General features: G+C 32.9%; 4 protein-coding genes across 4 annotated transcripts in view; 2 read left to right on the plus strand and 2 right to left on the minus strand.

The window, feature by feature from the left end:
• Positions 1 to 7,013: 7,013 nt before the first annotated feature.
• On the minus strand, positions 7,014 to 9,004 carry Nipsnap (protein nipsnap). The gene is made up of 6 exons (XM_076325187.1): positions 8,853 to 9,004; positions 8,573 to 8,728; positions 8,266 to 8,448; positions 7,869 to 8,037; positions 7,523 to 7,790; positions 7,014 to 7,363 (listed from the first exon to the last, which is right to left on the minus strand). The coding sequence occupies exons 2-6, from the start codon at positions 8,653 to 8,655 to the stop codon at positions 7,215 to 7,217; spliced, it is 852 nt and encodes a 283-aa protein (XP_076181302.1). The 5' UTR covers positions 8,656 to 8,728; positions 8,853 to 9,004; the 3' UTR covers positions 7,014 to 7,214.
• A 670-nt stretch (positions 9,005 to 9,674) lies between these two features.
• On the plus strand, positions 9,675 to 10,977 carry Slx1 (structure-specific endonuclease subunit SLX1). Its single transcript, XM_076325471.1, has 3 exons — positions 9,675 to 9,999; positions 10,099 to 10,150; positions 10,280 to 10,977. The coding sequence occupies exons 1-3, from the start codon at positions 9,821 to 9,823 to the stop codon at positions 10,832 to 10,834; spliced, it is 786 nt and encodes a 261-aa protein (XP_076181586.1). The 5' UTR covers positions 9,675 to 9,820; the 3' UTR covers positions 10,835 to 10,977.
• Positions 10,978 to 11,380: 403 nt separating this feature from the next.
• LOC143153719 (transmembrane protein 53) lies at positions 11,381 to 14,766 on the minus strand. The gene is made up of 5 exons (XM_076325188.1): positions 14,526 to 14,766; positions 13,666 to 13,873; positions 13,431 to 13,583; positions 12,952 to 13,077; positions 11,381 to 12,875 (listed from the first exon to the last, which is right to left on the minus strand). Exons 1-5 carry the CDS (start codon positions 14,738 to 14,740, stop codon positions 12,594 to 12,596), a joined length of 984 nt encoding a protein of 327 aa, XP_076181303.1. The 5' UTR covers positions 14,741 to 14,766; the 3' UTR covers positions 11,381 to 12,593.
• A 3,257-nt stretch (positions 14,767 to 18,023) lies between these two features.
• LOC143153765 (uncharacterized) overlaps positions 18,024 to 26,076 on the plus strand; it is a 173,531-nt gene continuing 165,478 nt past the window's right edge. The window contains exon 1 of the mRNA XM_076325284.1: positions 18,024 to 18,217. Within this exon, the coding sequence (XP_076181399.1) occupies positions 18,139 to 18,217 (79 nt within the window). The 5' untranslated portion in view covers positions 18,024 to 18,138. The remainder of the gene's footprint in view (positions 18,218 to 26,076) is intronic.

A 26,076-nucleotide genomic window follows, 5' to 3' on the forward strand; every position in this document is an offset into this window, starting at 1 on the left:
TTTTCCTATGTTCTAATAGATTGATCTTCAAAAATACAATTCTAACTATTTAGTATTTAATAAAACACAGTATCATTTTATGAATACTTACTACATTTAGCATGCATCTCAATTCAATTCATGCATTTGTTTAAGAAAAAGGTAATTAATAAAATAAATGTCATTGTTATTTATGTATTGTGATTTTAAATTATAGATTAAAAGTTGTTTAAAGAAAAGTATTTTATTGTTGCATTCAACGACTCATTTGATTTTGCTTGTCAGAAATCCAAAATTTATACATACAATTATCTGTACTTGCCAAAATGAATCTGCAAATATTATTCTAGTCTGTATGTTGCTTCCAGTATACCACTAATCTTTTATGTTAATAATTTTGCAGGTATCAATATGGTACTTCTAACTTCACTGTTTATTAAAAAGATTATGATAGCATTATTATTATTCTGCTGGTATTATCAATATTTCAGTTATATTATATTCTGTTGTGATTGTCTGAAGTTTCCATCCAGTACACATCCCAATGTTGTACTCTTATAATGTAGTATCTAATTTGTTTCTTTTTCCTTTTCATTTAATACATTTCCATGTACTTTTCCATTTTATATATCTTCATCTTCATTATGAAGTATTGAATTTAAAGTCAGATGATTGTGACTGTTCTTCTTATTGATATTTAATCTTGTATAATGATGTTAATGATAACTTTTTTAAAATATAATTAATGAAAATAATAATATTATTTCAAGATATAATTGTTTGCATTAAATTCAAAATGTTTTCGTTGATAATTACATATTTGTTTAGAAAGTTTCTACTATGTAACATATAACATATAGTTATCTACTCAATGTTTTAATGCAATAAAAATTTATATCTTTACATAAATATATCAATTTGTATAATAAATAATAAGTTAAGTTAAATATATCTTAGAATATTTCTTCCATATGGAAATTACAAAATAATTATGTAATATAGTAAATGTAGTAAAAAGCTTTAATTTGAAAATAGCAAAATACTATCTTGAATTACTCTTTTTTAAATTACTTTATGGAATTAAAAAATTTAGATAAATGTCGAGCAATATTTCTTTAATATGTCTTAACATTATTTACATAATCTAGCCCACATTCCAATTTTCTTTCTGCAATAACATTATTTATTAATGAAGAGAAAATAAAAATTCACAATAAATAAAATAAATTAAAAAAATCATTAAAAATGTGTTCAATTACTATAATTCAATTGATCAAAGCTGAGGTAAAACAACATTTTTATAATTGTACGTTTAAATCTGTTTAAATGAAGATGGTCACAATCAACTGAAACATTTCTTTTGTAATAATACAATATGTAAATATATACACATATACATCAGAAAAGAATGTAGCGAGTAACTGCAATGAAGCCTGTAGAATTACATGCGTGTATTACATTTAAATTCTTCCTTAGACTGTACGTTTAGAAAAATGTATACATTCATTAGACACTTTTAGCGAACTATTATAATTGATAATAAAAAATACAGACTAATAGAGGCGTTCGTGCTACATTCTAAATTGTAGTGTAATTAAACAATATAAGCCATAACTTTTTAATTCTCGTCTGCTCGCAATCCATACATAATTTTATAAAATTATAATATTTTTCACAATGATTTTTATGTAAAAATTTAGTTTTGAATTTCTGTTAGCACATACTATTTCTACTATTATTTACATAGAGTATCACTATCTAAAAACTTTTGTTTTAAAAAATCTAATTATGTAGGTAATTTTAAATAAATAATTATACTGTATGTCAAGTAATTTGGTTGGTAATTTTTTATGCAAGTCTGCAGTTAGTACATAACATTTTTAAGAATATCAAATTTTTAGTTCACATAAAATTTAAACTAAAATTTCTATACTTTTGACTGTACTCATGTTATAAATTATAGTAATATTGTAATGCTACAAGATAAAATTTTGTATCACTATTACTAATTTTATAGGTCTTAGAAGTTGTGTAAATGTTACTGCCTTTCAACTTGGAATGTGCATTAAATTTTGTTTATAATGTATAAGATTCTGCAATATTTTCATTGGCCTAGTAAATATAAAACATGTTCAATGATACAGTCAATATTTTAATAATATTCGTCTAAACGCGTATGGATTGCATACAAAGATTAATGTATAATATTTTAGAACAATATGTAACACAAAATAGAAGTTTTCATACTAGACTGCAAAATTGTAAATAAATGCAGTTATCTTCAACTTTATTTAAATATAAAAAATCAATAATATTATACTGTAAGAAATATGTATATTGTAGTATATAACAAGCAATTGATGGAAGAAAATCTTTTTTTTTATAAAGATCAAATGAATAAATTATATTTCAAAACTTTATATAAAAAAGACAGATATACAAAATAAGTAGTGTCAGATTTACTATATTAGAAATAATTTTTCTTTAGTTATTGTCCAAGACTTGTAATAAATAAATAATATAAGTAATAATTTTGTCAATTCTCTTCAACTTGTTACTCAAAATTCAGTACAATTTCAATTGTGGAATTTTGTATTTACTTTATAAATGTAGCACGAGTTCTCTATAAGTCTAATTGCATGTATCTACAAAAACAAAAAAATAAGAAAACACAAATCTTGACTATATCTGTGTGACCATTATCACCATTATCAATAGCTGAACGTTAATTTAGACCATTACTTTCCACTATTGCTAGCATTTTGTAAATATTCATTCTCTGTGTGTAAGATTTTGAAATTAAATCTTAATTATGATGACTAGAATTTAGTATGATAGAATTTATTAAATTCTCCAAAGCTAAGGCTTTTAACTTGATAATTTGAATTTGAAACGTGATATATAAGCTAGCCAATTAATCATAGGCATGGCATATCAATTATCAACTACTAATGAATACCTTATGAATATTTGATGAGCTTCTTTCTCATTTATTTCCATCTATGTGTGTGATTTCAGAGTCTTATGATGACAATTTTCTTTGCAGTATATTCACTTACATTAAACTCAAATATGTTGAAATGAAAAAAAAACATTAAAGAAATGAAAATATTGCTCTTGTTGAGATACAAACTGATGAATATACTAGTACATAGACAATATGATTATGGTTCAAAGAATAACAGTAATCAAATTATAAAAAAAAGAGCACACATAGGCAGAGACTTGTGAGAGATTTTGTGTCAATACATGCAAACATTTTATGTGAATAGAAAATTAAAATTGTATGCAAAGTTGATAATGTAATTTTAAAAGTTTCTTTTTTATAATTATGAATATTAATGGAACAAAGGTAGAATATCTGTCTGCCTTCCACTTAATAATGAACTAAACTTCTACTATGATATTAGGTCAAGTTGTTTTATCTTACATTTAATGAACATGTATGTATGTCTATAATGTATTTGCAGTATCATTTGATATACAATTATATGAATGCCAATTTTTACTAGAGTTTTAATCCGCAAGAATTTTACAAATGAAATTATATTGTCGCATATAATTCCTGATAACTTAATGTTGTCAATAATATAATTAAGGTTTTTAAATTGATATTATATTGTTTGTACTTTATTTGGTACAGAACATTATGCATGAGCATAAAATAAGACTAATCAATGTGAAAGAATGCTAGGCATTCAGGCAGGTTTCAGTAATGCCACCATCATATATATAAGAATGTGTGCGTGTGCGTGTGTTTATATGTACAATATTGTGTATGTATATACACACATATATACACTTGGTGGACAAGGTGTTCCACATAACACATGATTTTTCAAGTATTTCCGATAATTCATCAAAAGAATGTTTAAAATCAAAGTTGGTTAGTTTACGAGCATGTATAAATTGCAAAAAAAAATGTTAAAAAAGAAATTTTTTCTTAATAAAAAGTCGAGGTCATCTTCATTTTGTTACATGGAACTTTATATTTTTGACTTAATAGTAATATAGTTCGTGTCAAGACAAATTCAATCAGTATTGAATCTAGTATTCTATGGACTCTCAGATGTCCTTCAATCCAGGAATGTGGAATAAATGAATGGAAATGTTTTCATAACAAATTATTTTATTACTAAAAGTAAATTTTTGTATCTGGTACTTTTTCGTAAATTTCAACTAGAAGAAAAGTAATTAAACTAAGTAAAATTAATACAAACATAACAACCTTTTCATTATAAGAATATATTTTCGATAAATTAAAATTGAACTATAATTTGTTTTGATGACAAGTTAACATTAAACATCCGAAATGTCTTAATAGTATAATAGCTAAGCTGTTAACTATTATCGTCCACTGTTCGTAAATATCTAAACTTTAAACGACGAAGAACTATGTTCACAGTTTCCAACTTTGCTTTCGTCTATTTTAAGTTCATCTGAGGGTCATAATATACTAAGTAACAATACTATTAAGTCAAAAATATAAAGTGGCATGTAAAAAAATAAAACTGACCTCAACTTTTTATAAAAAAAACATTTTTTTTTTAAATGTTTTTTATTGTAATTTATAATCGATCGAAAACTGGTCAACTTTTGTTTAGAACGTTTTTTTTTATTAAATTATCGGAAGTACTTGAAAAATCGTGAAAAGTGTTATGTGGGATTCTCTGAATATATATACAAAGATGTTTATACAAACACCTTTATGCCGTGCGCGCGCACACACATACACGCACACATATTTAAGTGAAATAGAACAACTCTGACGATTTCCTTCCAACTCTTACAAATTCGGTCTACAACGCTCGGCTCTCAACTGACTTGATACAAAGATTCTCTCGCTTCGACATCCCACGATCAACTAAACTCTGTCGATTCTCAATCATACTACTCTTTCAAACTTCTCACATACCCACCGCACGCTTATGCCACGTGCCACGAAGTGCAGTGAACTCTGTATGCATTCTTAGAACTCATTCAATCTTCTCGCAACCGATACTTTAATCTAAACATTCACTCGATCCCGGTCACTTAGTTCCAAACACATTTCATTCACACCCAGTCATACGGTCACGCACATATCTCGCGCACCTATATAAATTAAAAAGGTACTAATTGATTATTGATTTCAATAGTTTTTGCTTGAAATTAAAAAAAGAATTCTTTTAAAGAATCTATGTCAAATGATTATGCGATAAATTTCGTAATGAAATCTTAAGATCATTTCAAAGAATAAAAGAAAATACTCCAATTGTTTTACAAACCAATAGCATTCGTTAGAATTACTATGTAAACATAAGTTTAAACACAATTATGAAAAATCGTAATTTATAAATTATTGTAAATATTGCGGTGAAAATAAAATTGAATACATCTTGATATTTACGATATATTCAAAGTTATAAATATTATTACCAAAATTTTCTTTAATTATTTGAACCATCATGTATAAATATCTCAATAAATTTACTAAATAATTTAAAATATGCATTCTTGCATCTAAAGCAGCACCATTTATAAATTATATGACAAACAACAATGTTCATATATCATAGTCACTTGGCATAGAAAGACATAATATCAACATTTTTGTATTGACAGAGAATTTTGTTTTGACTTAATGTTGCTTTCCAATTAAGTAAATATGTTTGTCTACATCTTGTACATATACTTGTATACTGTAAATAATCGTCAAAAGATTTCGTTGATATTTATTTTTGTGTTCTGAAAATGATTTTTAATTACAATACTATCAAATTCATGAGTCCTCTAATAATGTGTAATTTTGAACATGTTTATAAAGAAAATTCGCTATATAGTTCAAATTTGACTTTATTTTTTACTTTTTCTATTTTCGAAACGCATCAGCATTTTAAAGTCAATGAATGCTGTACAAATCACAATTATTGTTAAGTGTGTCAAAGGAATGAACTTTTGATTGTACAATATAAAACGTTGTACATTACATATGTATGTGTGTACGCGCGTGTGCGTGTACACACATAATGTGTATACATATATATGTGTAATGTATATGTATATACATATATATAAAAAGTAAAACAATAACTTTTAATAAAATGAGCGTTGTAGATCACATAATAATCTTTCTTCACTTCACTAGTTCCATGTGTATGTACGCGGATAAAAAAATTATGTATTTCATTATCAATAAGATAATTCTAGCTTCCAAACATGATAGTGTTAAATAGGAATAAAAATTAATCTTACAATAATATTGTAAAAGTTTAAGCAATGCTGAAGTGTTTTTAGATTAAATTGAGTATTTAATACCTCAATGAATGATTAGCAAGTTGAAGTAAATAATACGCTCACAAAACACTTTTCTGTACTATGGAATAGTAATCTATAATAATAGAATTCTTTATTACAATTACGACTATTATTATTTTATTATATAAATATATTTATAAAATTTAATTAATAAATATTAGTATCTTTATAAAAAAATTGATTTCGAAATGGAACATAAAATGCAAATAACAAGTTGTAATTAGTCTTTATGAGTATTATAATTACCTTTATTTTTTAAATCTGACTAATGTATGTTTTTTAACTAATAACTGAAGAAGAGAAAATGTAACATACTCTTTGCAAATTGAATTAAGGATCGAAGTAAACAGCTCAGTTTGATCAAATTTGATACATTGATTAGATAATAAAAAGAAAAGATGTTTAATTATGTGCACTTTGTAACCCTTCCATTTCTTAAAGCAATTTCTTTTTTATTACAAATTGTTTCAATGGAAAGAAATAATTTTTATTATTTTGCTTTAAAATTTTCGTTAAAATGTAATTACTCAGCTTTTGTAAACATTGTCTTAAATAAAAATAAATTGTTAAGACCAAATTAAAAAATTCAAAGTCTACATCATTATGTAAATCGTATAAATGGTATAAATAATAGATTTTGATAAAGGAAGACACAAACATTTATAAATATATACAAATACATATAAAAATTATACTTCCACTGTCAGTGAAGAAATGTTATATTAAAAGCATTATGATAACAAAGAAATTTAAATTTTATTAAAATACATTTTAGTGGTTGTAATACAACAAAATGTTATAATTCTTCTCATATTGAGCGCTTACTTTACACGATTATAAATGTAATGTGTATTATAACAAATGTTTTTACAATATTCTTATTACATGGATATAAGAAATAAGTTGTAATATACAAATGCATTTATGAGAGTAAAATTTTATTTTGTTGGTGAAAAGCTAGTAGGACTTAAAATACGGGAATGCATCTCTTTTATTAATGGTACAGTATATGCAACACATTCATCCCATCCTGGAGATCTCCATGCACTCTCTCTAGTTTCCATTCTTGCTTGGAAATTTTTGTAACCTGAAATTGAAATGGTTTCTCACTTTTATAAACTTTTAATATGTAAATAAATTTTTTGAAGTAAACATTATTTAATTGAATATTAATCTAATATAATATTAAAGTAGCTTTAAGATGAAATTATAAGGAAAAGGGATTTAATGTTAATGTAATACCTACACCAAATGTGATGAACATTACACAATTGACCGATTTGTGAGAAGAAACCGGCAAAAGGTTCATTGTTATTGCGTCTATAATTAATAGCCTTTGCCCAGTTATTGCCCCATTCTATCATTGCACCAGGTCGTAATCTATAACTACGTATTTCATATATATTTGAATCATTACGTTTTGAAAGGGAGGGCCAGTAGCTAAATGCCAATAAATACTGCAAGTAACGCGATCGTAAATATTTGCCACTTTCCATGAATAACTGTTGATATGCCTAAAAATAATATTAATCTGTTATAACATTTTTATTTTGTACCATTGTATACAAATAAATTTTTCAACTATATCGTACTTTGTCCTTAGACAATTCGATTTGTGTGCGATCAACGCTATCATAACCACCAGTATATTGCCAAAGGTGCAAAGCTTGATCAATATCACCGGCTACGACAGTCCATGAACCAACTAGTTCCAATTTCAATTCAGACTTCTTGGAATAAATAATGTTAACAATCTCTTCACTGTAATATCCCAAAATACAAACATGTCCCAATATAATTTTCCTACTATAAAGGAATTCTCTGCGCATGCCAATTCTGCGATATATATAAAATCTAATATTTTTGAAACTTTGAAGTAATTTGAAAAGAATTTTTGTGCAGGAATTCTAAATGTGTTTATAATTTATAAGCAACGGTCTGATACCGAAATGATAAATTGTAAATAAAAAGTATCATAGATTCACTCACTAATTGGTCATGTATTTGTCAATGGAATCAGGTCGGATGTTATGCGTGTGCAAAGCGTAAATAACTCCTTTGTCTGACAGCATCCGTGAGTGAGACTCTTTGATTGGTTTGATTCTTTTTATGAAAACCCCGTTGGTCCATCTTTCACTGCTATCCTGTTGGATCGATGACTTTGCAGAAGATCTATAATACATATGATGTGGTTATTATTCTAAAAAATCGTCGCTTAGACTGGTTCACGTAGTCTATACGCAAAACATATGAAACAAGGAGCGTTCTTCAAGATTTTGAAATTATAGGCGCCTACCGGTTAGAAATAAATGACGGTAGTTTATTATTGCCGATCAACGTGATCTGCGCGGCTCTGAATCTTCTGAAAACGGCAGCCATTCTTACTGGATCCTTGCGTAGAGATCTCTGCTGGTTTGCGTCCAATCAAGATCAGAGCCCGATTTCGACAGCGCTGCAATTAAACACGCGGCGCTTTCGATTAAACTCTTGGTGTAATAGCCGTTCAATGTTGTTGATTTATTTTGATTCATAATCTCCATTCGCGATTTTTTCTTTTTACACGAAATGAGACTTACGACCATAGAAAGTACTCTTGACTGATACGCTTGCGGTTTCACCATCACAGCGCCTGCGTCTTGCGATAAAATTTATTTGTCATGTTAAACAACATTGAAACATGACTGGTTTTAATTTAGTTTTCACTATAGATGAAAACAATTGGAAAATTTTATATTGATACATGATATTTGTGACGATTACTTTATTATTTAATTCTGGTTGAAAACGAATGTAACATATTTTTACTAGCATTAAAATGAGTAAATAAAAATAAATATGTTAACTTTATTATTTAAATAATAAATATTACATATTATACATAATACACATGTTTATACGTATAAATGCCACGAATATTAAATTATTAATAAGAACAAGAGATTGAACACGAAAACTTGAATTATTTTTATTTCGAAAATGTGACACTTGTGTACTACACGTAATAAATTAAAATAAAATAATTTTGATATTAATTTTGAAAAATACTATATCATTATCCATAAATTTTAGAATACTAATTTCTATTTATATTATTTAAATAATATTTTATATTCAAGTACTTATACATTCTGTAAAGCTAATATATCATAATACATCATGATACATCATAAATCATGATTCTTAATCTTTTTTTTTATATTTTTTGATAACAAATTTGTTTTGCAATGATCAGATTTAATTAAACGTCCGAACTGTCATTTTAGGTTAGGTTAGGTTAATTTGTATTCTTTAAAATGAATGTTAGGTTATATAAAATCATGATCACTTAAATTATCTTTCATAATTTAATAAGCTCACGTATTAATGGTCAAACAATACACGGTACTAAAATTATATAACATTATATAATTTATATTTCGCAAATAATTTATACAAATATTTTGTTGAATGATAAAAGAAAGAAGAGAATTTGCTATGATGTACATATGTATATATCAAAATTGTTTATTTCCAATGTGTTGTATGATATTTTGTTAACTTTGAAATGGATGATGCAGAAGTAATAGAACACTTTTTTGGCGTATATTTACTATACAGTACAAACTCAAAATACAAAGGAAGAACATATATAGGATATACAGTTGATCCTCGACGTAGATTGAAGCAACATAATGCTGGAAAAGAACATAATGGAGCTAGAAAAACAAGTAACAAAGGACCATGGTAATTATATATTTATTAGTTAATCATAAGATATTCTGTTTATAGTTGCATTATATGTAAAGTGATTTTACAAAATGGATCTTATCATTTTATTTTTAGGATCATGGTATTGATTATTCATGGTTTTTTAAACAGTACATCTGCACTCAGGGTACGTTCTGTTAACTCTACAGTTTGCATTGAAAATCAATTTATATAAAGTTACATATAAAAGCATAAGTTTGTGTAGAAGTTGTTAAAAAATATGAAGAAATAGCAATTAATTTAATTTAATTTTTAGTTTGAATGGGCATGGCAACATCCTGATATTAGTCGGCGTCTAAAACACGTGCCTAAAAAAAAATCACGACAGAAACCGTTTGAATATTGTCTATTAGTTTTAACAGAAATGTTGAAAGTTGGACCTTGGTGTCGTTTACCTTTAACAATACGTTGGTTGGATTATGAATTTTTCACAGAATACTGTAGTTATATCTCAGCTCCCATGCATATGCCTGTATCCTGTGGAAAAGTGATTTCTCAAAAGGTAAAGAAGACTCATACCGAAGGTATTAACAAAATGGAAACTCTAGAGGAATCTTCTATATTTTGTTCTATATGTAGTCTATATTTAGAAAAAAAAGAATTAGTTAGTTGTATAAAACCTGATTGCCTTTTAGTAGCTCACTTAATTTGTTTAGCAGATATATTTTGTAAAAACGGTATGATTTTACCAATTGAAGGTACTTGCCCTGTTTGCAATACTAATGTTTTATGGGGGGATTTAATTAGAAAAAAAGTTGGTTGTTATGGAAATATTAAAGAAGTTTCTTCCAGTGACGATGATTATACATAACTTTAGTAAGGTAAACAACATAAACATTAAGTAACTTATTATTGTATATAATTTTAAGAATTGAAACAGCACCTAGATCAATGTAATATTGAATTTTATTAATTTGTATCAACAGATAAAAACTTGCGTTGAAAATGTTTGATATAAAAAACAATATATATAATAAAAACTTATTGTTTCTTATTTACTACATGTTTTCTTGTTCCTTTTCCTTTTATTGTAAGAAAACATTTTTGTTATTTTCCGTGTTTAGTTTGATCGGTAAATATTTTGCAAAACTATTTTTAAATTTATTTATAGAAAATTCCAACAAGCAAAATATAACATAAAAAATATGAAGCAAAATGAATATTTTTTGAGTATAAAAATAGAACGTTACGTAGGTACAGTTTTAATATAAACTGTTATGTTAATATATATTATACGACAGTGTAGTGTCATTAAAAAAAAAAAACAGTAATCATATTTTTCTCATATGAAAATTAGTACGTAAAATCGATCTTTCGCCAAGTTAGTTTCTTCTTTATAAAAGGGTAACAAGTCATGTATATTTATCAGTCTTTATTCGTAACTAATCGACAGATCAAAATATATTTATATATACATATATGTATATGTATATGTATATGCATGTAGACGTAACATTATCCGATAGGAAGGGATACAAGAAAATTCCTCTGTTTCGTCGATATTTAATTACGCCGCAATTAAATCGAAAGCTAAATCAAGGCCAGCTTGATCCTTTTGTGCGAGCTTGTTGCACCGATACTTAAACGTCGCGAACTATAGTTTCAAATTTCAATCATCAACGTATGTATCTCGTGCGCATTTTGATCGCATCAGCAAGCGTCTAGGTTTCTAATTTGTTAAGTTTCTCTTTGTATAATTCGCTGTGAAGTGCATCTAGAGTCTTCATCAACTCACTACACGAATTACGGAATTCCGGATGAAAAAATTCAGAGTTTACCGCAACGGTGTTCCGTTTGTCTATTGGAAATTCAGAATTATACTTTCGTATACTTGTACATATATACATACGATCGAATGTACATTTTTCTGTTTATTTGCAAAACCAACGCAATCCTGCCGACTTGCGAAGTTCAGGCACATCGACGTTTAAGGACACACAACGAGGGAAAAAATTGGAAGATACAAAAGAAATAGAAAATGGAAATGGAACAAGTGTCAAGGAACAAAAGTGGGAAAGAGAGGTCGAGGTCACTGTAGCCTTTAAAATTTTTATAAAGATTTCATTGTCAATTTAGTTTTACGCGACGTGAATCAGGGTTGAGTCTTGTTACGGCAAAGAAATTGTAGTATTGTATAAATCGACAGTACTAAGAATAGAATAAAATGTACCACTACGGTGTTATTCCCACGTTTAAACCAATTCTTAATTCACAATAATCGTTCGACGATAGATAAAATGTAATTTGTAGGTAGATAAAGCAAACAGATGTTTGATTATCATAATACAAATTTATTTTGTATTCGAGTCTATTTGAAACCAATGTTTCGTAACAACATATGACAACATAGAACAGGAGGTACTGGATCAAGCAAGACTCAACGCTGACTATGAAACTTATTCCATGAATTCTGATGTAGAAATCCGAGAAAAAGGAAACCAAACAATATGCCGGTCCTCTTAGCCTTACGGTTTGCTCACTTTCTTGCATATGATCGCACGTACGAGACTGCATGACACACGACGACCCTTCCGTCGACCACATTGCTAATTTATTATCGGTGTCCCTTTCTAATTTAGTTGTTGGGTGGCCTCGTGAGGTAGTACGACTCTTTTAGTGAGACCCAGGAGAGCATCGTATTTCTGCGAATTACTTTCTTCACCGTGATCTTCGGGAGATTCCGGAATTGCAGAGTTTGGTGACGTCAAACATTCGTGGATAAAACTACAAACCGTATTAACGTAAACGTCACGGTAAGTAGCGTAATGCTTTACGTGCGGTGAATTCGTAAATAGCACCAGCTGCACCCGTACACCACGTTCTGCTCGTCGACTGGCAAACTTCTCAATGTCCTTGAAATATGAGTATGACAAGTCATTCGAGTTTTCTTACAATTTACGATCGGAAAAGTTTCTCGAAACCACGTACCGACGCCGGTATTAAAGTGTCAGCGTTCGAGTAAAGAAACAGTTGGGGCCAGGAATGAGTTTCCTCCGCCAGAGCGATTGGATTCGTTTGAACAGGGTAACCACGTCCAAACGCGTGGGCGATCACCTAAACGAGCAGTTTTCGTTTAATGTAACTTTACGTCGTTCGTGAACGCAAATGATTAATATCGTTTGCCATTTTCTTTTCGTAGTCGAAAAACGAGGAACGTATTCATTCAAATGCGTTGTGTTTTTATTCGTTCACGAATAACTGAAGAAAAACAAAGGTTATCGTTAATTTTCTTATTCGTTATGACGATAATGCAAATATTATGGATATCGTGGGAAAAAAAAAGACGCGAACGTCTAATTATATTATTACGTTTACGTGTAAACGCGCACGGTCTGCGGATTATTTCCGAATCGCATTAAAATACAGAGGACGGACAGAACTGAAATAGCAAAATATCAAGCTCGTACCTCGAGCAACCAAAGTACCGAGAGAAAGATCGTAACGAAGAAGGACATCGGTAAGTTTGTAAGCGGATGTCCTCCGATGATCGCGCTGATCGCTTTGAAAAGCGCGGTTACTCTCCTTTCGCCCGGCGCGCTATCGAATATCACCCCTTTCACCTGAAATTTTCGGAATGTGCGTCAAACGACGGGGTAACAGTTTCGCCAAAAGCGACGGTTAAAATAAAAAGCGTTCGCTTACCTTGAGCGGTGTGTTGGCTTGCTTCATCGCGAGGCTTACGTGCTGATACAGAAACGCGCCACCGTTGCTGAAGACGTGGAAAAATATCGGGTGCTGATCCAGGCTCTTATCCGTGATCACCTGGATCAATCGTTTCCCAATGTAAGGCATCTTGTCCCGCCGCCAGAACAGACATTCTACCGGTGCCGTGTACCGTAGCGTGATGCAGCTTGGGAAATCGAACATTATTTCCGAATGTACGATGGTACAAGTACGCGTCGCGTAATAAACTTGAAAACGATAGAAAATAAATGGCAGAGGATTGTCATTTCTAATCCGTTGCGTTAACTAACTTCCATCGAGGCCACGGTGCGCGTTCGTGATACCGAATTCGTCATAGTTGTTGCTCCGTAACACGAAAACAGACCGAACCGTTTGCGTATAGATAACGTGGCGCGCGTTTATGCAGGTATACGTGGCAATTTATATTCAGAAATTACGTTCGAGGCGTCGATCGTCGACGGCTCGGTAGCTATAATTTTAGAAAATTCGAGGCCCGAGGTTCGACTAGTTATCGATTAAATAAACAATATCGTCGGCGTGATTTGCCGGCACAACCCACCGCGTCTATTCCGCTTTGCAACGCGAATCAATCGAATCTGTCTCGCTAGATCTTAACCCGTAAATAGTTTCGACGAACATTCACGACCGTCTCGTGCACCGAATTGCAATCCTCGCGCAATCGTAACCACGCGAAAACTCGTCGTTTACATCGATTCACCGTAAACTCGCGGTTTTTAATAGAAATAGTCGAATGGAAGATAATCGCGGTAACGATAATTTTGAATCATTGGTGGGTCGTTTAGCGAGATTCAATATACCTCTTCTCTTCGTATATTGCGCTGTACTTGGCCAGATATTTGTCCTGACAGCCGGCCCATCCTAGCAGCACGACCACCGGCCGCTTGTCCTCTTTGTAGACGAACACAAATTCTTCTTGCTGATCCTGACTGCCGGTGGTCAACGTCGGATCCTTCGGGAACGCCGGAAACGACGGGAGCGTGATGTAGTAGTCGAGATCCTCTTGATCGCTCATCTTTCCTGCTTCTCGTCCTCCTTCTCGCGAGGATGCGAGAAAAAGAGGGCGAGAAAGAGAGAGAGGTTGAAGGGAAGAGAATAACCAACAGCAGAGAGAGGGAGGACAACAACCGCCCCTCTACCTCCACGGATTCTCGTTTTGAGTCGAGTTTGCGCTGTCGTCAAGAGCGCGAAGCTAGTGGATGATCGATACCGAAACGCCTGTACCAAAGTTAGGTCGTGTCACGGACGAGGACAACGATGTCTACGACCGTGGACTCCCTCTGGAGAGAGTGTTTTCTTTTTTTTCCGATGTCGGAGATCACGAGACTGCGGGAACACATCCGCCGATCGATGTGAACATAGATTCTAGCCAATTGGCCACTCGCGATTCCTGATAATAGACTATCGGGTTAAGATTCACGTTCACGACGATAGGTCGATGAGTCGGATCACCGTGTCCCTTCCGCGAATTGCCACGCGAATTTCTGTCGCATTTAAATTGTTCGAGCGCCGATGACGATATTTTCTCTATTTTACCGTTGCACGATAATGTTGTGTAACGTGTTAAATATTTCGAAATTAAGAAAGGGACACTGATAAACCATGGATCGGCAAAGTAAATGCGTACTATCATTTACATATCACTGTTGATAATACGCTTTGATGTAGTATTTTTGACAATTAGATTTTGACAATTATTACACTTAACTCTATATTTATTATAGTTCTCTTATCTTTGTAACTCTTATCAATGTTTTCTGAGATTAGCTCTTCACCTAAATTTTCAAGAAAATTTTTTCTTTTTGCACGCATTGATTTATCGTTTTGTTCAAGTTGGACATAAGCATTCTGTGGGTGTCATCGTCCGAGTGTTAAAGTACACTGTCATATGACGATTATTAAAATATTTTTCCACGTAAAACCAGTGGTAATAACTTATTGGAAAAAGTGCAAAAACGTAATTATAATTGTTTGAAAGCATTGAAAAATATAGTATCGAAAAAAAGATTAAGAAAAAGGGTGGTTTAGTAATTGCTGCCATTAAAATATCTTTCAAACTGTGGAACCTAAACGCTAAATCTCGTAGAAAGGCTAATAATTTCAAAGACATTTAAGATAGCAATAGTTAATGAATCATTTTATAGAATATTTCGGAATGTATATTACCTTACGGGAGTTGGTATCACACGATCTGAAATACCGACCTCGTAAAATATTAGTCGTTTTGGGGTGACCTCTTTGTTTAAGAATGGAAATCCTGCCAACTGTATGCAGCTGAACCATCAAAGTCGGTAAAGGTAGTAAAAATGTAAAACTCATTCATGACCTGTAAATTATATGATTATAAGAATACGAATCGTATATATTATAAGAATTAAATGAATTTATTTAATAAACGATTATTACTTTCCGTGTTTTAAAACTTTACTTATTTAAGAAACATGTCAGAAACAATTTTTTATTTCGAATCTCGATTAAAATTATTTCTGTAGGCAAATTAATCATTTACAATTCACGAATAAGATGCATATTGTAACATCGATGTTCGGAACATGCGTAAACATTAATAACAATCGCTGTCTCTTCTGGTGTGTCTGCTTCCAGAAGATGTTGCGAACACAGAGGGAGGTATTTTATCTCTGTTTCTGTGGAAGTTGCCTCCCCTCCCGAATCGGGTCCATTGAGGGGAAATGGGACCAACCTAGTAGGACCAACTCTACGGTTTGCATCGCGTCTTTTCCAAGTTTGCCTCATTTTGTTCGACAATGTAATTGCTTGGTAGAATTAAACGAGGAGATCCATGGAACTTTGATTCCTTTCATCTTCCTGGTTTAGTAATTTCGTTTGTATTGCGCATCGAGAGAGATCGATGGAACTTTGATTCCATCTATCTCTCTCCGGGTCTCCGATCGCAGCAACCTCCACGTGGTGAGACCTGGTAACCGGTATTACTCGCGACGAACGATAATTCATCGTCGCGGGTAGTACCGAGCTAATTGGCTGCGAATTTAGATTAGTTGGTTAGTATATAAGAATAAATGGAATATTATAACGTATAAAATTGTTGTAACGCGCACGAAAATCTGAATATTTTGTGAAGCATAAAAATATGCATGTAACTTTGATGCATTTCAATAAATTCGTTACGTGTAACACAAGGAGCTTTTTTCTTCTCCTACTTTGCTTCCATTCCTTCTATGTGATTTTAAATTATACGTTAAAGGAGTTGTCAAATTGTAAAAATTGTCAAAACTCGAGACGGACGTTATGCTAAAAAAAAAAATGTCGTTAGTACTTAATTGGTCACGGCTTCGAAAAGTATAATCATTTCTTTTTAATATAAGCGAGACCGCATTAAAAAGAGATGATTTTTGACAAAGTTACAGCTATTTAAGCAATTCCCTGTATTATCAGACCATCCTATTCTTCGACTATCCTTCGTTACTCGAATGCTGTAGAGACGGCAGAATTCAGAGGACCACAATTTTGTTAGTATTTATTCGAATCTATTACGACGAGCAAATTGAACTTCTAACCATTGATTTGTGAACTAGTATCACATATAGTATCACAAAAATATTAATAAAATCTCTTGTTGTTATCTTATGCGAAATGTATATTTATGTGAATAAATAGTATAAATCCAGAATGAAAGTATTTTTTAATTAGAGCATTCTTTTAACGTAATTTATATAATATTTATTAATAAAATCATAGTATTTAAACCATTGATTATCAAATTAAACAGCATTTCTATGGATTGGCCATCTAGTGGGGGGTCTGTCGAACTATTTTTGTATCTAAAATTTACGCCCCTATCGGGAAAACGTCCAAGTTTGTAGAAGAATAATTCTCGTTTCACTACGGGATGGCGCCACTAATTTGTGTATATCGATACAAGCAGATAACTTATTCACAGCTTACATTTTTCTTTATTTATATACATAGTTTTTATAATTCATAGACTAGTATTAGATGAAAAGAAATAAGTTATTTGATTATGCCTGTAAATCGTGTTTGCTTTCAGCTACGCATAATTACAAAGATATTTTGTTATACGAATTAGAACAAGATACTATTTTCTTTTCAGTAATCAGTCGTCCAGATCTCCGTTTAATAGATTTTTCTAAAAAGAATCGAAACTAGTCGTTAACCATCTCCTATTTTGCCGCGCGGAGGGTCTACGAACTATCTGGAAAGTGGCGCCATCTACGCGGCGGAGTTCTAGTATGATATTGTCAGCGGGCAGGCGCTGGACCGCTTTCGGAGGCTGCGTGCGGGAGGAAGAGCGAAAGACAGAGAAAGACCGAGATTCAAACTCGAAATCTAACGAGGAACTCTCAGAGCCACGCGAGTGGCCGCGCGATACGGCACGGGTGTTTGAAAACGGCGGATAAGAGTGCACCGCGCGCCATGTGTACTATGAAAAGTGCAAGCTTCCCGTGGCTCCTTTGTGTCCTATCGCTTTTCGTCGGACTTGTCCTGCCGTCCGGTGAGTAAACGGATCAGATTCGTCGAATTTTAATTGCTGCGAGAGGATGTCACTAAAAGATCGCGCCATCCGCCGATTACAGGGCGAAAGATCGTTCAGTGATGCACGTTTCGTTTTGTGTGACTCGGCGTAGACTTGCGATAAATTCGATTTATGGAAATCGAATCGACGAGCGTGGAGTTTGTTTCAGACGTAATCGTTTCGAAATATTGTACCAGAATATTTTTAACGAAATAAACGAAGGAATTTCGTACAACGTGACACATGTATTGGCAGTTAGTGGAAATATTTGTTTCGCACGAAAAGCTAGTCGAGTAGTGCATTTAGTTGTTACGAAATGTCGTTTGAGAATCTTCACGGTGCAATCAATCAGGCACGAAAGGGACAATTGATACTTGAGCCTGTTGCTCTCGGAAACTGGAGCTTTACTTTGGATTATCATTTTGCGATTGACATTGTTTTTCGTTTTTAAAGATTGTGTTGAGATTGGTTTTACAGCAAGATGAACGTGAACGTTTCGCAATAAATATGTAGTTCTCTTTGATGTTTGACAGGACGGTCGTTTTTATGATAAATTTTAACATAACCTGATAACTGCAATAAATTAGTCGAAAGAAATTGTATAGAGTGAAACTCCATTTATGAAAGAATCTACAAATTTTCACGTACAAAGGAGGTTATTTTTTACCTTTCTTTGCGGAACGATTGTACGGGTTTGAATCGCTAGCATTGCTCAAAGGTATGGTTCTAATTTGTTTTAGGTGTGTAAATCGTTTATCGTGTAAATATTTCAATTGTTTCGGGTAAATGTTTTTCTTTACCTTTGTATCCGATTGTTGTCACTTTAGAATTCTTTTCTCGAAACGAAATAAAAACCACAATGTGAAAATTATTAATTGTAGTCCACGGTAATAATAAACATCGATTAATCGTTTCATTAATTTTTAACAAATTTGAATTTCGTTTATCTATTTTCTCCGTGTTTTTGTCTTCGATTCCTTTGATGTTCTCCGGTTTTGTGCTCGAAAATTGTATTCAATTACAGCTGAAACGAAGGTAAAAGGTTAGAATCGTAAATCGACAATGAAATTGTTAATTGGGAAGCGGAAACGTAACAATATAAACAACGTTTCGTGCCATTAATCCGTATTTTGTCACTTGAACATTCTCTTTCGAGGGTCGGGTAATTCTGCTTTTGAAAGCAACGAAGCTGCACGAATTCTTGTCGTTTGTTGAATGTAAACCGAGTAACAGAATGCCACTTAGCGGGTACCAAACTTTGGTAGATTTTCCATCTGCATTATTGGCCAACAAATTAACGACTCGAGGTCGAAGTGCTTCGAATAATTATCACGAAACTGGGCCACGGATATTGCCATCAATGCGCATTTCATTATTTCGATTCGGTAATAACCTAAGACATTTTCAGGTTAGTTTCGGTATCGCTTCTACGTATGTATGTAGTCTCTTAAATGAAATTTGGTTAATCGTTGTAAGAATTTCGATTAATTATCGTCAAATGTGAGCCATCGGTATTACAGTCGCATATACGTACATAATTATTGCAATTCGACAATGTTTTAAAACATTTCGAGATCATTGTTTCATCAAATGTTTGTTAATTATCGTAAGAATTATGAACAATAATTACCATTGGTATTGACACCATCGTGCATTTAATGATCGCAATTCGATACTTTAACCACGTTTTGACATTGTTTCTAGTTTTTCAAAATAAATTTTACCGTTAACACATCGAGTGGTGCACGGTACTTGGAATTTTCGATAAAATTTCAAAACGAGATCGATCAATTCTATCCCGGTATACAATTTTAGGAAATTAACTGACATTGTTCGTATTCTTATCTTGTTTTTTTTTCACCCGTATTATTTTGCACACGGGAGCGAAAAATATTCTTGAAAGCATCTAATGAACATTTAGTCTCCGGCGAGTGTCGTCACCGATGACCCACGCAATATTTAACGTGTCAATTGTTGTAAGAATGTTGAATAATTATCGTCAAATACGGTCCATCGGTGTTGTAATCGGCACGTATTTAAATAATACGATTCGATAATATTTTAAGCCATTCAGAAAACGTGTTTTGATGTAATTTTTTCTGCATTTATTGGGCGATTATTCTGACTCGGCGTCGATCCGTTTTCGACTAATTAACGTTAATTACAAATATAGCGATCGCTTCGAAACATTCTATAGCTGTTACACCCGAGTCATCGATTCCTTCACCCCTAGTTCTGAACTTACAACGTTTCTTGAGTAGTTAAAGTTAATCTCTCCGAGTCAGCTAATCTCTTTTCAGTTCTAGAGATATCTCTATACGAATCGAGTAGCATCGGTAAAGATCTGGAAAGGAAGATTATACCCGCTTTCGTTTTTCTTCGAGGGCGAATAAACTTCAAAATTCCATTTCGGTTATTTATTGGAACGACGTGCATCGTCGTGGAAAATCGTGACTGTTGAGTCGACTGTTGTAATTTAAATAAATCATTGTCGATCCAATTCGTGATGTCTTCATTTGGATGTTCCACATATTTATCATTCACCAGTTAAATTTTCCGAGTTATTTTATCGCTTCAATTCCTTTAGGTGCTTAAACTTTGAACTTTTCTTTATAGATGTATTATTTTGTTATTGTGTTTATTGTCGTCTAATCCGAAATAATTTTTACGTATCTATACATTTAAAATTGAGAAAATGGTTCGACCTTTTGTGATTTTTATCGGATCTTCGTTCTTCCGTGTAAAAGTTCTTCCGAATATTTTTTATCCGACGTTGTATACTTATTTTGAATTTCTTCATTTCACGTGAAAGGGACTCGGTTAGAATACCGGAAGTAATATGTACGGTATACGGGTGAAGTTTACTCGTTCGATAGAATCACTGTGTATTTTACTCACTTGCAAATTCGAACCGATTGCGATGGAGGCGAAGATCATTTTAATAACCAAACGCGTTGAATCAATTGGCAGAAGTTTGGCGGTGTATGATAACATTTTACAATATTTAAGTAAACTTTTTCTCTATATTCTCCAACGAAGAAAAAATTAATCGAAATCTTTCCGTTAGGATGTATCGTAAACCTATTCGTCTCTGTTAATTTTTGTGTCCATTTATAGAAGATGTCTCAGAAAGTGGAATAACGTTACAAGTGGAAGATAAAAAGTAGAGGGTCTCGTGTTTGATCTGTGTGTCGTTTTTCGTTCGATCGTACAAAAGTAATTACTATTAACGAATAGTTATCGGCGGCGAACCCTTGCACGCGCGAAACACGGATTTATGAAATTTACATAGTACAAAGAACGATAACGAAGAAAACTAAAACGCAGTGACATTTCGTTGTGTTTGGAATGCATTTTTTATAATCTTTTTTCAAGTACAAAAGGAAATTAAAAAGGATAACGTACGAACGTTTATGTTGGACGCTCTCATCAAAATGTAATCGCATAGCAAACATTTGATCCGGCACCACTTCAGAATTTTATGAAGCGGTTCGAAATGTGTGCAAAGCTTTCACTGAACATCGAGTTTATGTAATTCAGAATTTCATCGTTAAAACGGAAATCCAAAGTTAAATAAGCATTGGGAAAAAACTCGAGCCCCCCGGTTCTTGATTTTAATAACTTCGTTAAGAGATCGATGGTGAAAATAAACAAATAAATATCGTGCTCGTTGGGAGGGACACGGCCTTGTTCTGTTTCCTGAAACAAGCAGCGTTCGGTCGTTGTTGAAATAGCAAAAATGAATCGTTAGCGATGACAAAACAGTCTTTGACGAGCGACGATGCAACGCGCTCGTGTTTGAGGGTGCATCCCAAAAACAATATCGCATTGAAACCTTTATGTATATTTCGAGCTTTTGGGCGAGACTTTTCTTTCTGTTTCCTTGTCGATGACGTAGCACTTGAAAATTGTGCAACAGTGAAAAACAAATTTCGAAACATTCGAAATATTCTGTTGTTATTTCATTTTCCATCGATGATTGTCAACAATTTCGAAACAAAATTGTGACAACCGAGCACACGTCTCTTAGGTATGGCTCGATAATTTAAAAAAGATCTTCGCGATGAGAGAGTCCCGATCTCGATTTTATTTCCATCAGGTATCTTCGTGGACTGTTCGGTACCTCGACGATTTTATTTTCATGTCATTCCATGTTCAAAACCACGTATTTCTTTTTCTTTTAATTTGTGTTATTCGTTAGCGATGTTGAGTCGTTCTTGTTCGAACAATTTATATTCGACAACACGCTAGCCGCGAAAGGAAAGTTTGACGACAAACTCGTGAAAAATCAACAAAAATTGACTTCACTCCGATGTGTACGTAACATTTCGTTAAATGCGAATAAAATGAATACATTAGAAAAATTAATACGCGATATTTTTCTACCATCTGCTTTAAAACCAGCCTACCCTGTCTATCGTTTCTGTTTCAAAATGTTCAGTGCCTCGACATTTTTATTCTCATTTCTTAATAATACAACGAAGACCTTTGTCACCTTTCCACGATCTTACGTTTTCTTAAACAGTGTCACACGACACTCAATACTTACGTGTATCATCTCCACCATTCACACCATTACACTCAGACCACTCCCACTGGGCTCTTTTCTACGTTTGTCGAGTTGTACTATTCTCTCGTACTACATAACGCTAACCAGTGACAAAGTTGAAACTCTAGATTCATTGAACGTTGCGTTTAGAGCAGAATCTATGAAAAAGCATGCATCAAACGCGAGTATGTAAACTGCGACCTTATCTGTAACCTTATCGACCGATAAAGGTGCGAGTACTGTACTCGATCGCAGGTAAAACCTTCACACTCGGTGAATTGTCACAAATTGCGCTACGATCAACTTGACAAGATGTTCTAATACAAATTCCTCGGAGATTTGAATGGCCTTCTCGAAGCTCGCGTACTCGCACGAGCAGACTGTCAGATGCAACAACGACTCCCTTTGGTATATTACGCGCGTAATACGTACGAGCTCTCGGACGAATGAAATTCCGTGTAAAGTGTACTCCGGAGAATATTTTATCGCCCTCTGGATGCTGCGAAATACGGGGAACAGCTATTTTATGCAGTTTTGGCATGCACCGTTGCTCGCGCCAACCCTTCCCGAAGAAAATATCGTTTAGATAGGAATTTTCCCGGGATCTAATCGAAGCGAGTTGGCCTCAGCTCGAAAATCTGATCGCTCTGCGCTCGATTCCGCGGCTCCTCTACAAATAATCGAACTCGGGAGCTCGTTACATCCGATTCCTTCCACGAAAATCGGGAAACTTTCACGCGATTCGATTATCGTATCGTTCGTCCGCGAATCAACGGGAATCAATTTATGTTTAAATAATACACCCGAATTCGGTGACATCGAGCTCGAATAGAGCGAGTTTCATCGCTGTAACTGAGCAAAAGAATTTGCGATGCGTAAAGTGTCTTTAAATTTTCAAATATTTTGATATCAATGTTTAGATTCGTGACAGAGACTAATTGAAATTAACTGCGTTTAATGTCTAGCGTATATTGTAATTTATATAAGCGTATTAATACAAATGATATTCGGTTACGTATTTACATTTTTATTTTTTTCAATATTTCTTCCGTTTTACATTCTTTGAATGTATACTTGTATAGAGTAATCGAGAATGATAGAAAAAGTGGAATGTATATTTAACCGATCACCGATGTAGCGAGTAACGGTTGAAACGAGACAAAACGATATTTTCTCCCTTGGGAATTACATTAGTCATCGCTAACAGGAAGAGAGACGCGGGCAAATTTCGACCTATTTTGTTGGTTAAATAATAGCGATACGAAGTGATATTTATTTGGTGCTAATAAATCTATAGAAACAGACATGCACGAATGATCGATAATTTGACATTCACACGCGTACATTTTCTGCCGTATAGAACGCCCTCCTCGCAAAATTTCCTCTAATTATTTCGATTGCACTGTATAAAAGGTTTCGGCGCAGCGAGCCGTTTAATTGGATTTATTCGATTCGGGTGTACTGCCTGCAAATATGTATCATTTACGCGCAAATTTTATAATTCGAACGACTTAACGAATCGCACGAGGCGCGTACATTGTAGCGCGTATTTGTTCGTAACTATTGATAGTGCGCATCGTCGTTGCACGATTTTGTATCCTTAACCGTAACTCACTTAGACGTAATGCAAATTAACCGTACTTAACCAATCTAACGCGTACTTAATCGGTCCTGATTCATATTTAAATCGGATCAATTGTATTAGATTATAGCGTACGATCCATTTGACTTCTCGCCGATTGAAATAAAAATCTTTTGTTCCCGTAACGAGAAGATTACTTTCGATCAGAGTTCTCATCGTTCTGAACAACAGTAATTTTATTTGAAATAAAACTCTTAGTTATTTTTATATAAATCCTTTTAAATGGTTCGGATACCTCGAGTAATACACTTTAATCGCAAGAACAATTTGAGATTTCTCAGCCTTTTTAGCGACTATTTTATACAGTTGTTGTTTTCTACCTTGTTTAGATACTACCTCGTTTAGATACTACCTTCTTTAGATACTATTCCAAGGGTTTAATTTGGAAAACTTTCGAATACATTCTTTTTAAAATATTCGACACGAAGATCACAATAGCGGATATATGGACGAGCGTGTGGATGACACTTGCATCTATATTATGTGACCATTATGAGATTATTATCGAGGGTAGATTGTATTCGATCCAATATTTATTCGGTTAGTGATTTTTAAGAGACGAGGACGTAGCGTCTCATTATGAACGTCAATGGAACGATGTCAGCTTGATACCTCTCGAACGTCTATGTTCGTTATCCGTCGTCTCATTACTACTTCGCAAGTCACGGGAGAAGTTACTCTTAAGTGGAGTAAGGGAGTCAAGATCAGACCGAACAGTTAGGCAACCCATCTGGGATTGTCGAACCGAAGTGGGTAGCTGATCGCAAATAAGACGATAAAAGGGACCAAGTGGAAGAGGAGAGTGGCTCGGTCAGGTTTTAGTGTTTTCTTAGATAACAGAAATTGAAATCCTGGATATTCCGTCGAGATTCGAGAAAGCACGGATTCCTTCGTTATTTTTTTCTCGGCGAGTCGTGAATATTAGGTTTTTTTTTCTCGTATTATTTGTAACAAATTTCGTATTTACACCCGTTCAAAAATATACGACGTTGGAAGTGATTAGGTTCGGTATTCGATTAATCGATACACCGAATTGTTATCGATAGCATACGAATGAAATATTCCGTGGAAATGTTACAATATTAATGTAAACCGAGAAGGAGAACAAACTGATAAGGAAAAATGATGAGAATATAGTGTCTATTTAAGTTATAAAAACACATGGAAATTGACGCTGTATAAATTATTTGTTTAGAGCGACGGTCAATGTACGATCAACTGTTATGCTCGTTCTTCGTGTAGTGAAAAAATAGGAGGAACTATCAAATATCGACACGTTTATTCTAAATATAATCGTATGCACATTGGTGCATGTATACGCGGTAGTGCAACACGAATATCTACACAGCCGTATGAAGTTTCCAAATGTTTCTGCGTTGGTTTCTCTTTCTTCGCTTTAGTTCTCTAATTATTGCGAACAGTATACAATTGTGATAATATAGTTACTTCGTAACAATTCAATTTCGTTTGCAACTTCCAAAGTAAGGGTTCTGTATCAACAGACCCGAAAAATACTTAATTTTAGCGATGCATTTATAATCACTTGATAATGCAACATCAATGAAAACGGGATCGAGATGAAATATCTGATTGATTCATTGTACGGTGTCAAAGTATATATGCCAGTGCTTTTGTAAAATTATTTCG

The sequence above is a fragment of the Ptiloglossa arizonensis genome, chromosome 13 (genome assembly GCF_051014685.1).
Source record: "Ptiloglossa arizonensis isolate GNS036 chromosome 13, iyPtiAriz1_principal, whole genome shotgun sequence".
Lineage (NCBI taxonomy): Eukaryota > Metazoa > Arthropoda > Insecta > Hymenoptera > Colletidae > Ptiloglossa > Ptiloglossa arizonensis.

Bases quoted from the DNA above. Each gene is read 5' to 3' on its own strand.
- Nipsnap (XM_076325187.1), bottom strand. From the start codon at position 8,655: ATGGCTGCCGTTTTCAGAAGATTCAGAGCCGCGCAGATCACGTTGATC. The intron at 8,449-8,572 runs GTAGGCGCCTAT...TATGTATTATAG, and splicing joins CCGTCATTTATTTCTAACCG to ATCTTCTGCAAAGTCATCGA. The intron at 8,038-8,265 runs GTGAGTGAATCT...GGGATATTACAG, and splicing joins GACAAATACATGACCAATTA to TGAAGAGATTGTTAACATTA.
- Slx1 (XM_076325471.1), top strand. From the start codon at position 9,821: ATGGATGATGCAGAAGTAATAGAACACTTTTTTGGCGTATATTTACTA. The intron at 10,000-10,098 runs GTAATTATATAT...TTTTATTTTTAG, and splicing joins ACAAGTAACAAAGGACCATG to GATCATGGTATTGATTATTC. The intron at 10,151-10,279 runs GTACGTTCTGTT...TTTAATTTTTAG, and splicing joins ACAGTACATCTGCACTCAGG to TTTGAATGGGCATGGCAACA.
- LOC143153719 (XM_076325188.1), bottom strand. From the start codon at position 14,740: ATGAGCGATCAAGAGGATCTCGACTACTACATCACGCTCCCGTCGTTT. The intron at 13,584-13,665 runs GTAAGCGAACGC...CGAAAATTTCAG, and splicing joins AAGCCAACACACCGCTCAAG to GTGAAAGGGGTGATATTCGA. The intron at 12,876-12,951 runs GTACGTGGTTTC...TCATATTTCAAG, and splicing joins ACACTTTAATACCGGCGTCG to GACATTGAGAAGTTTGCCAG.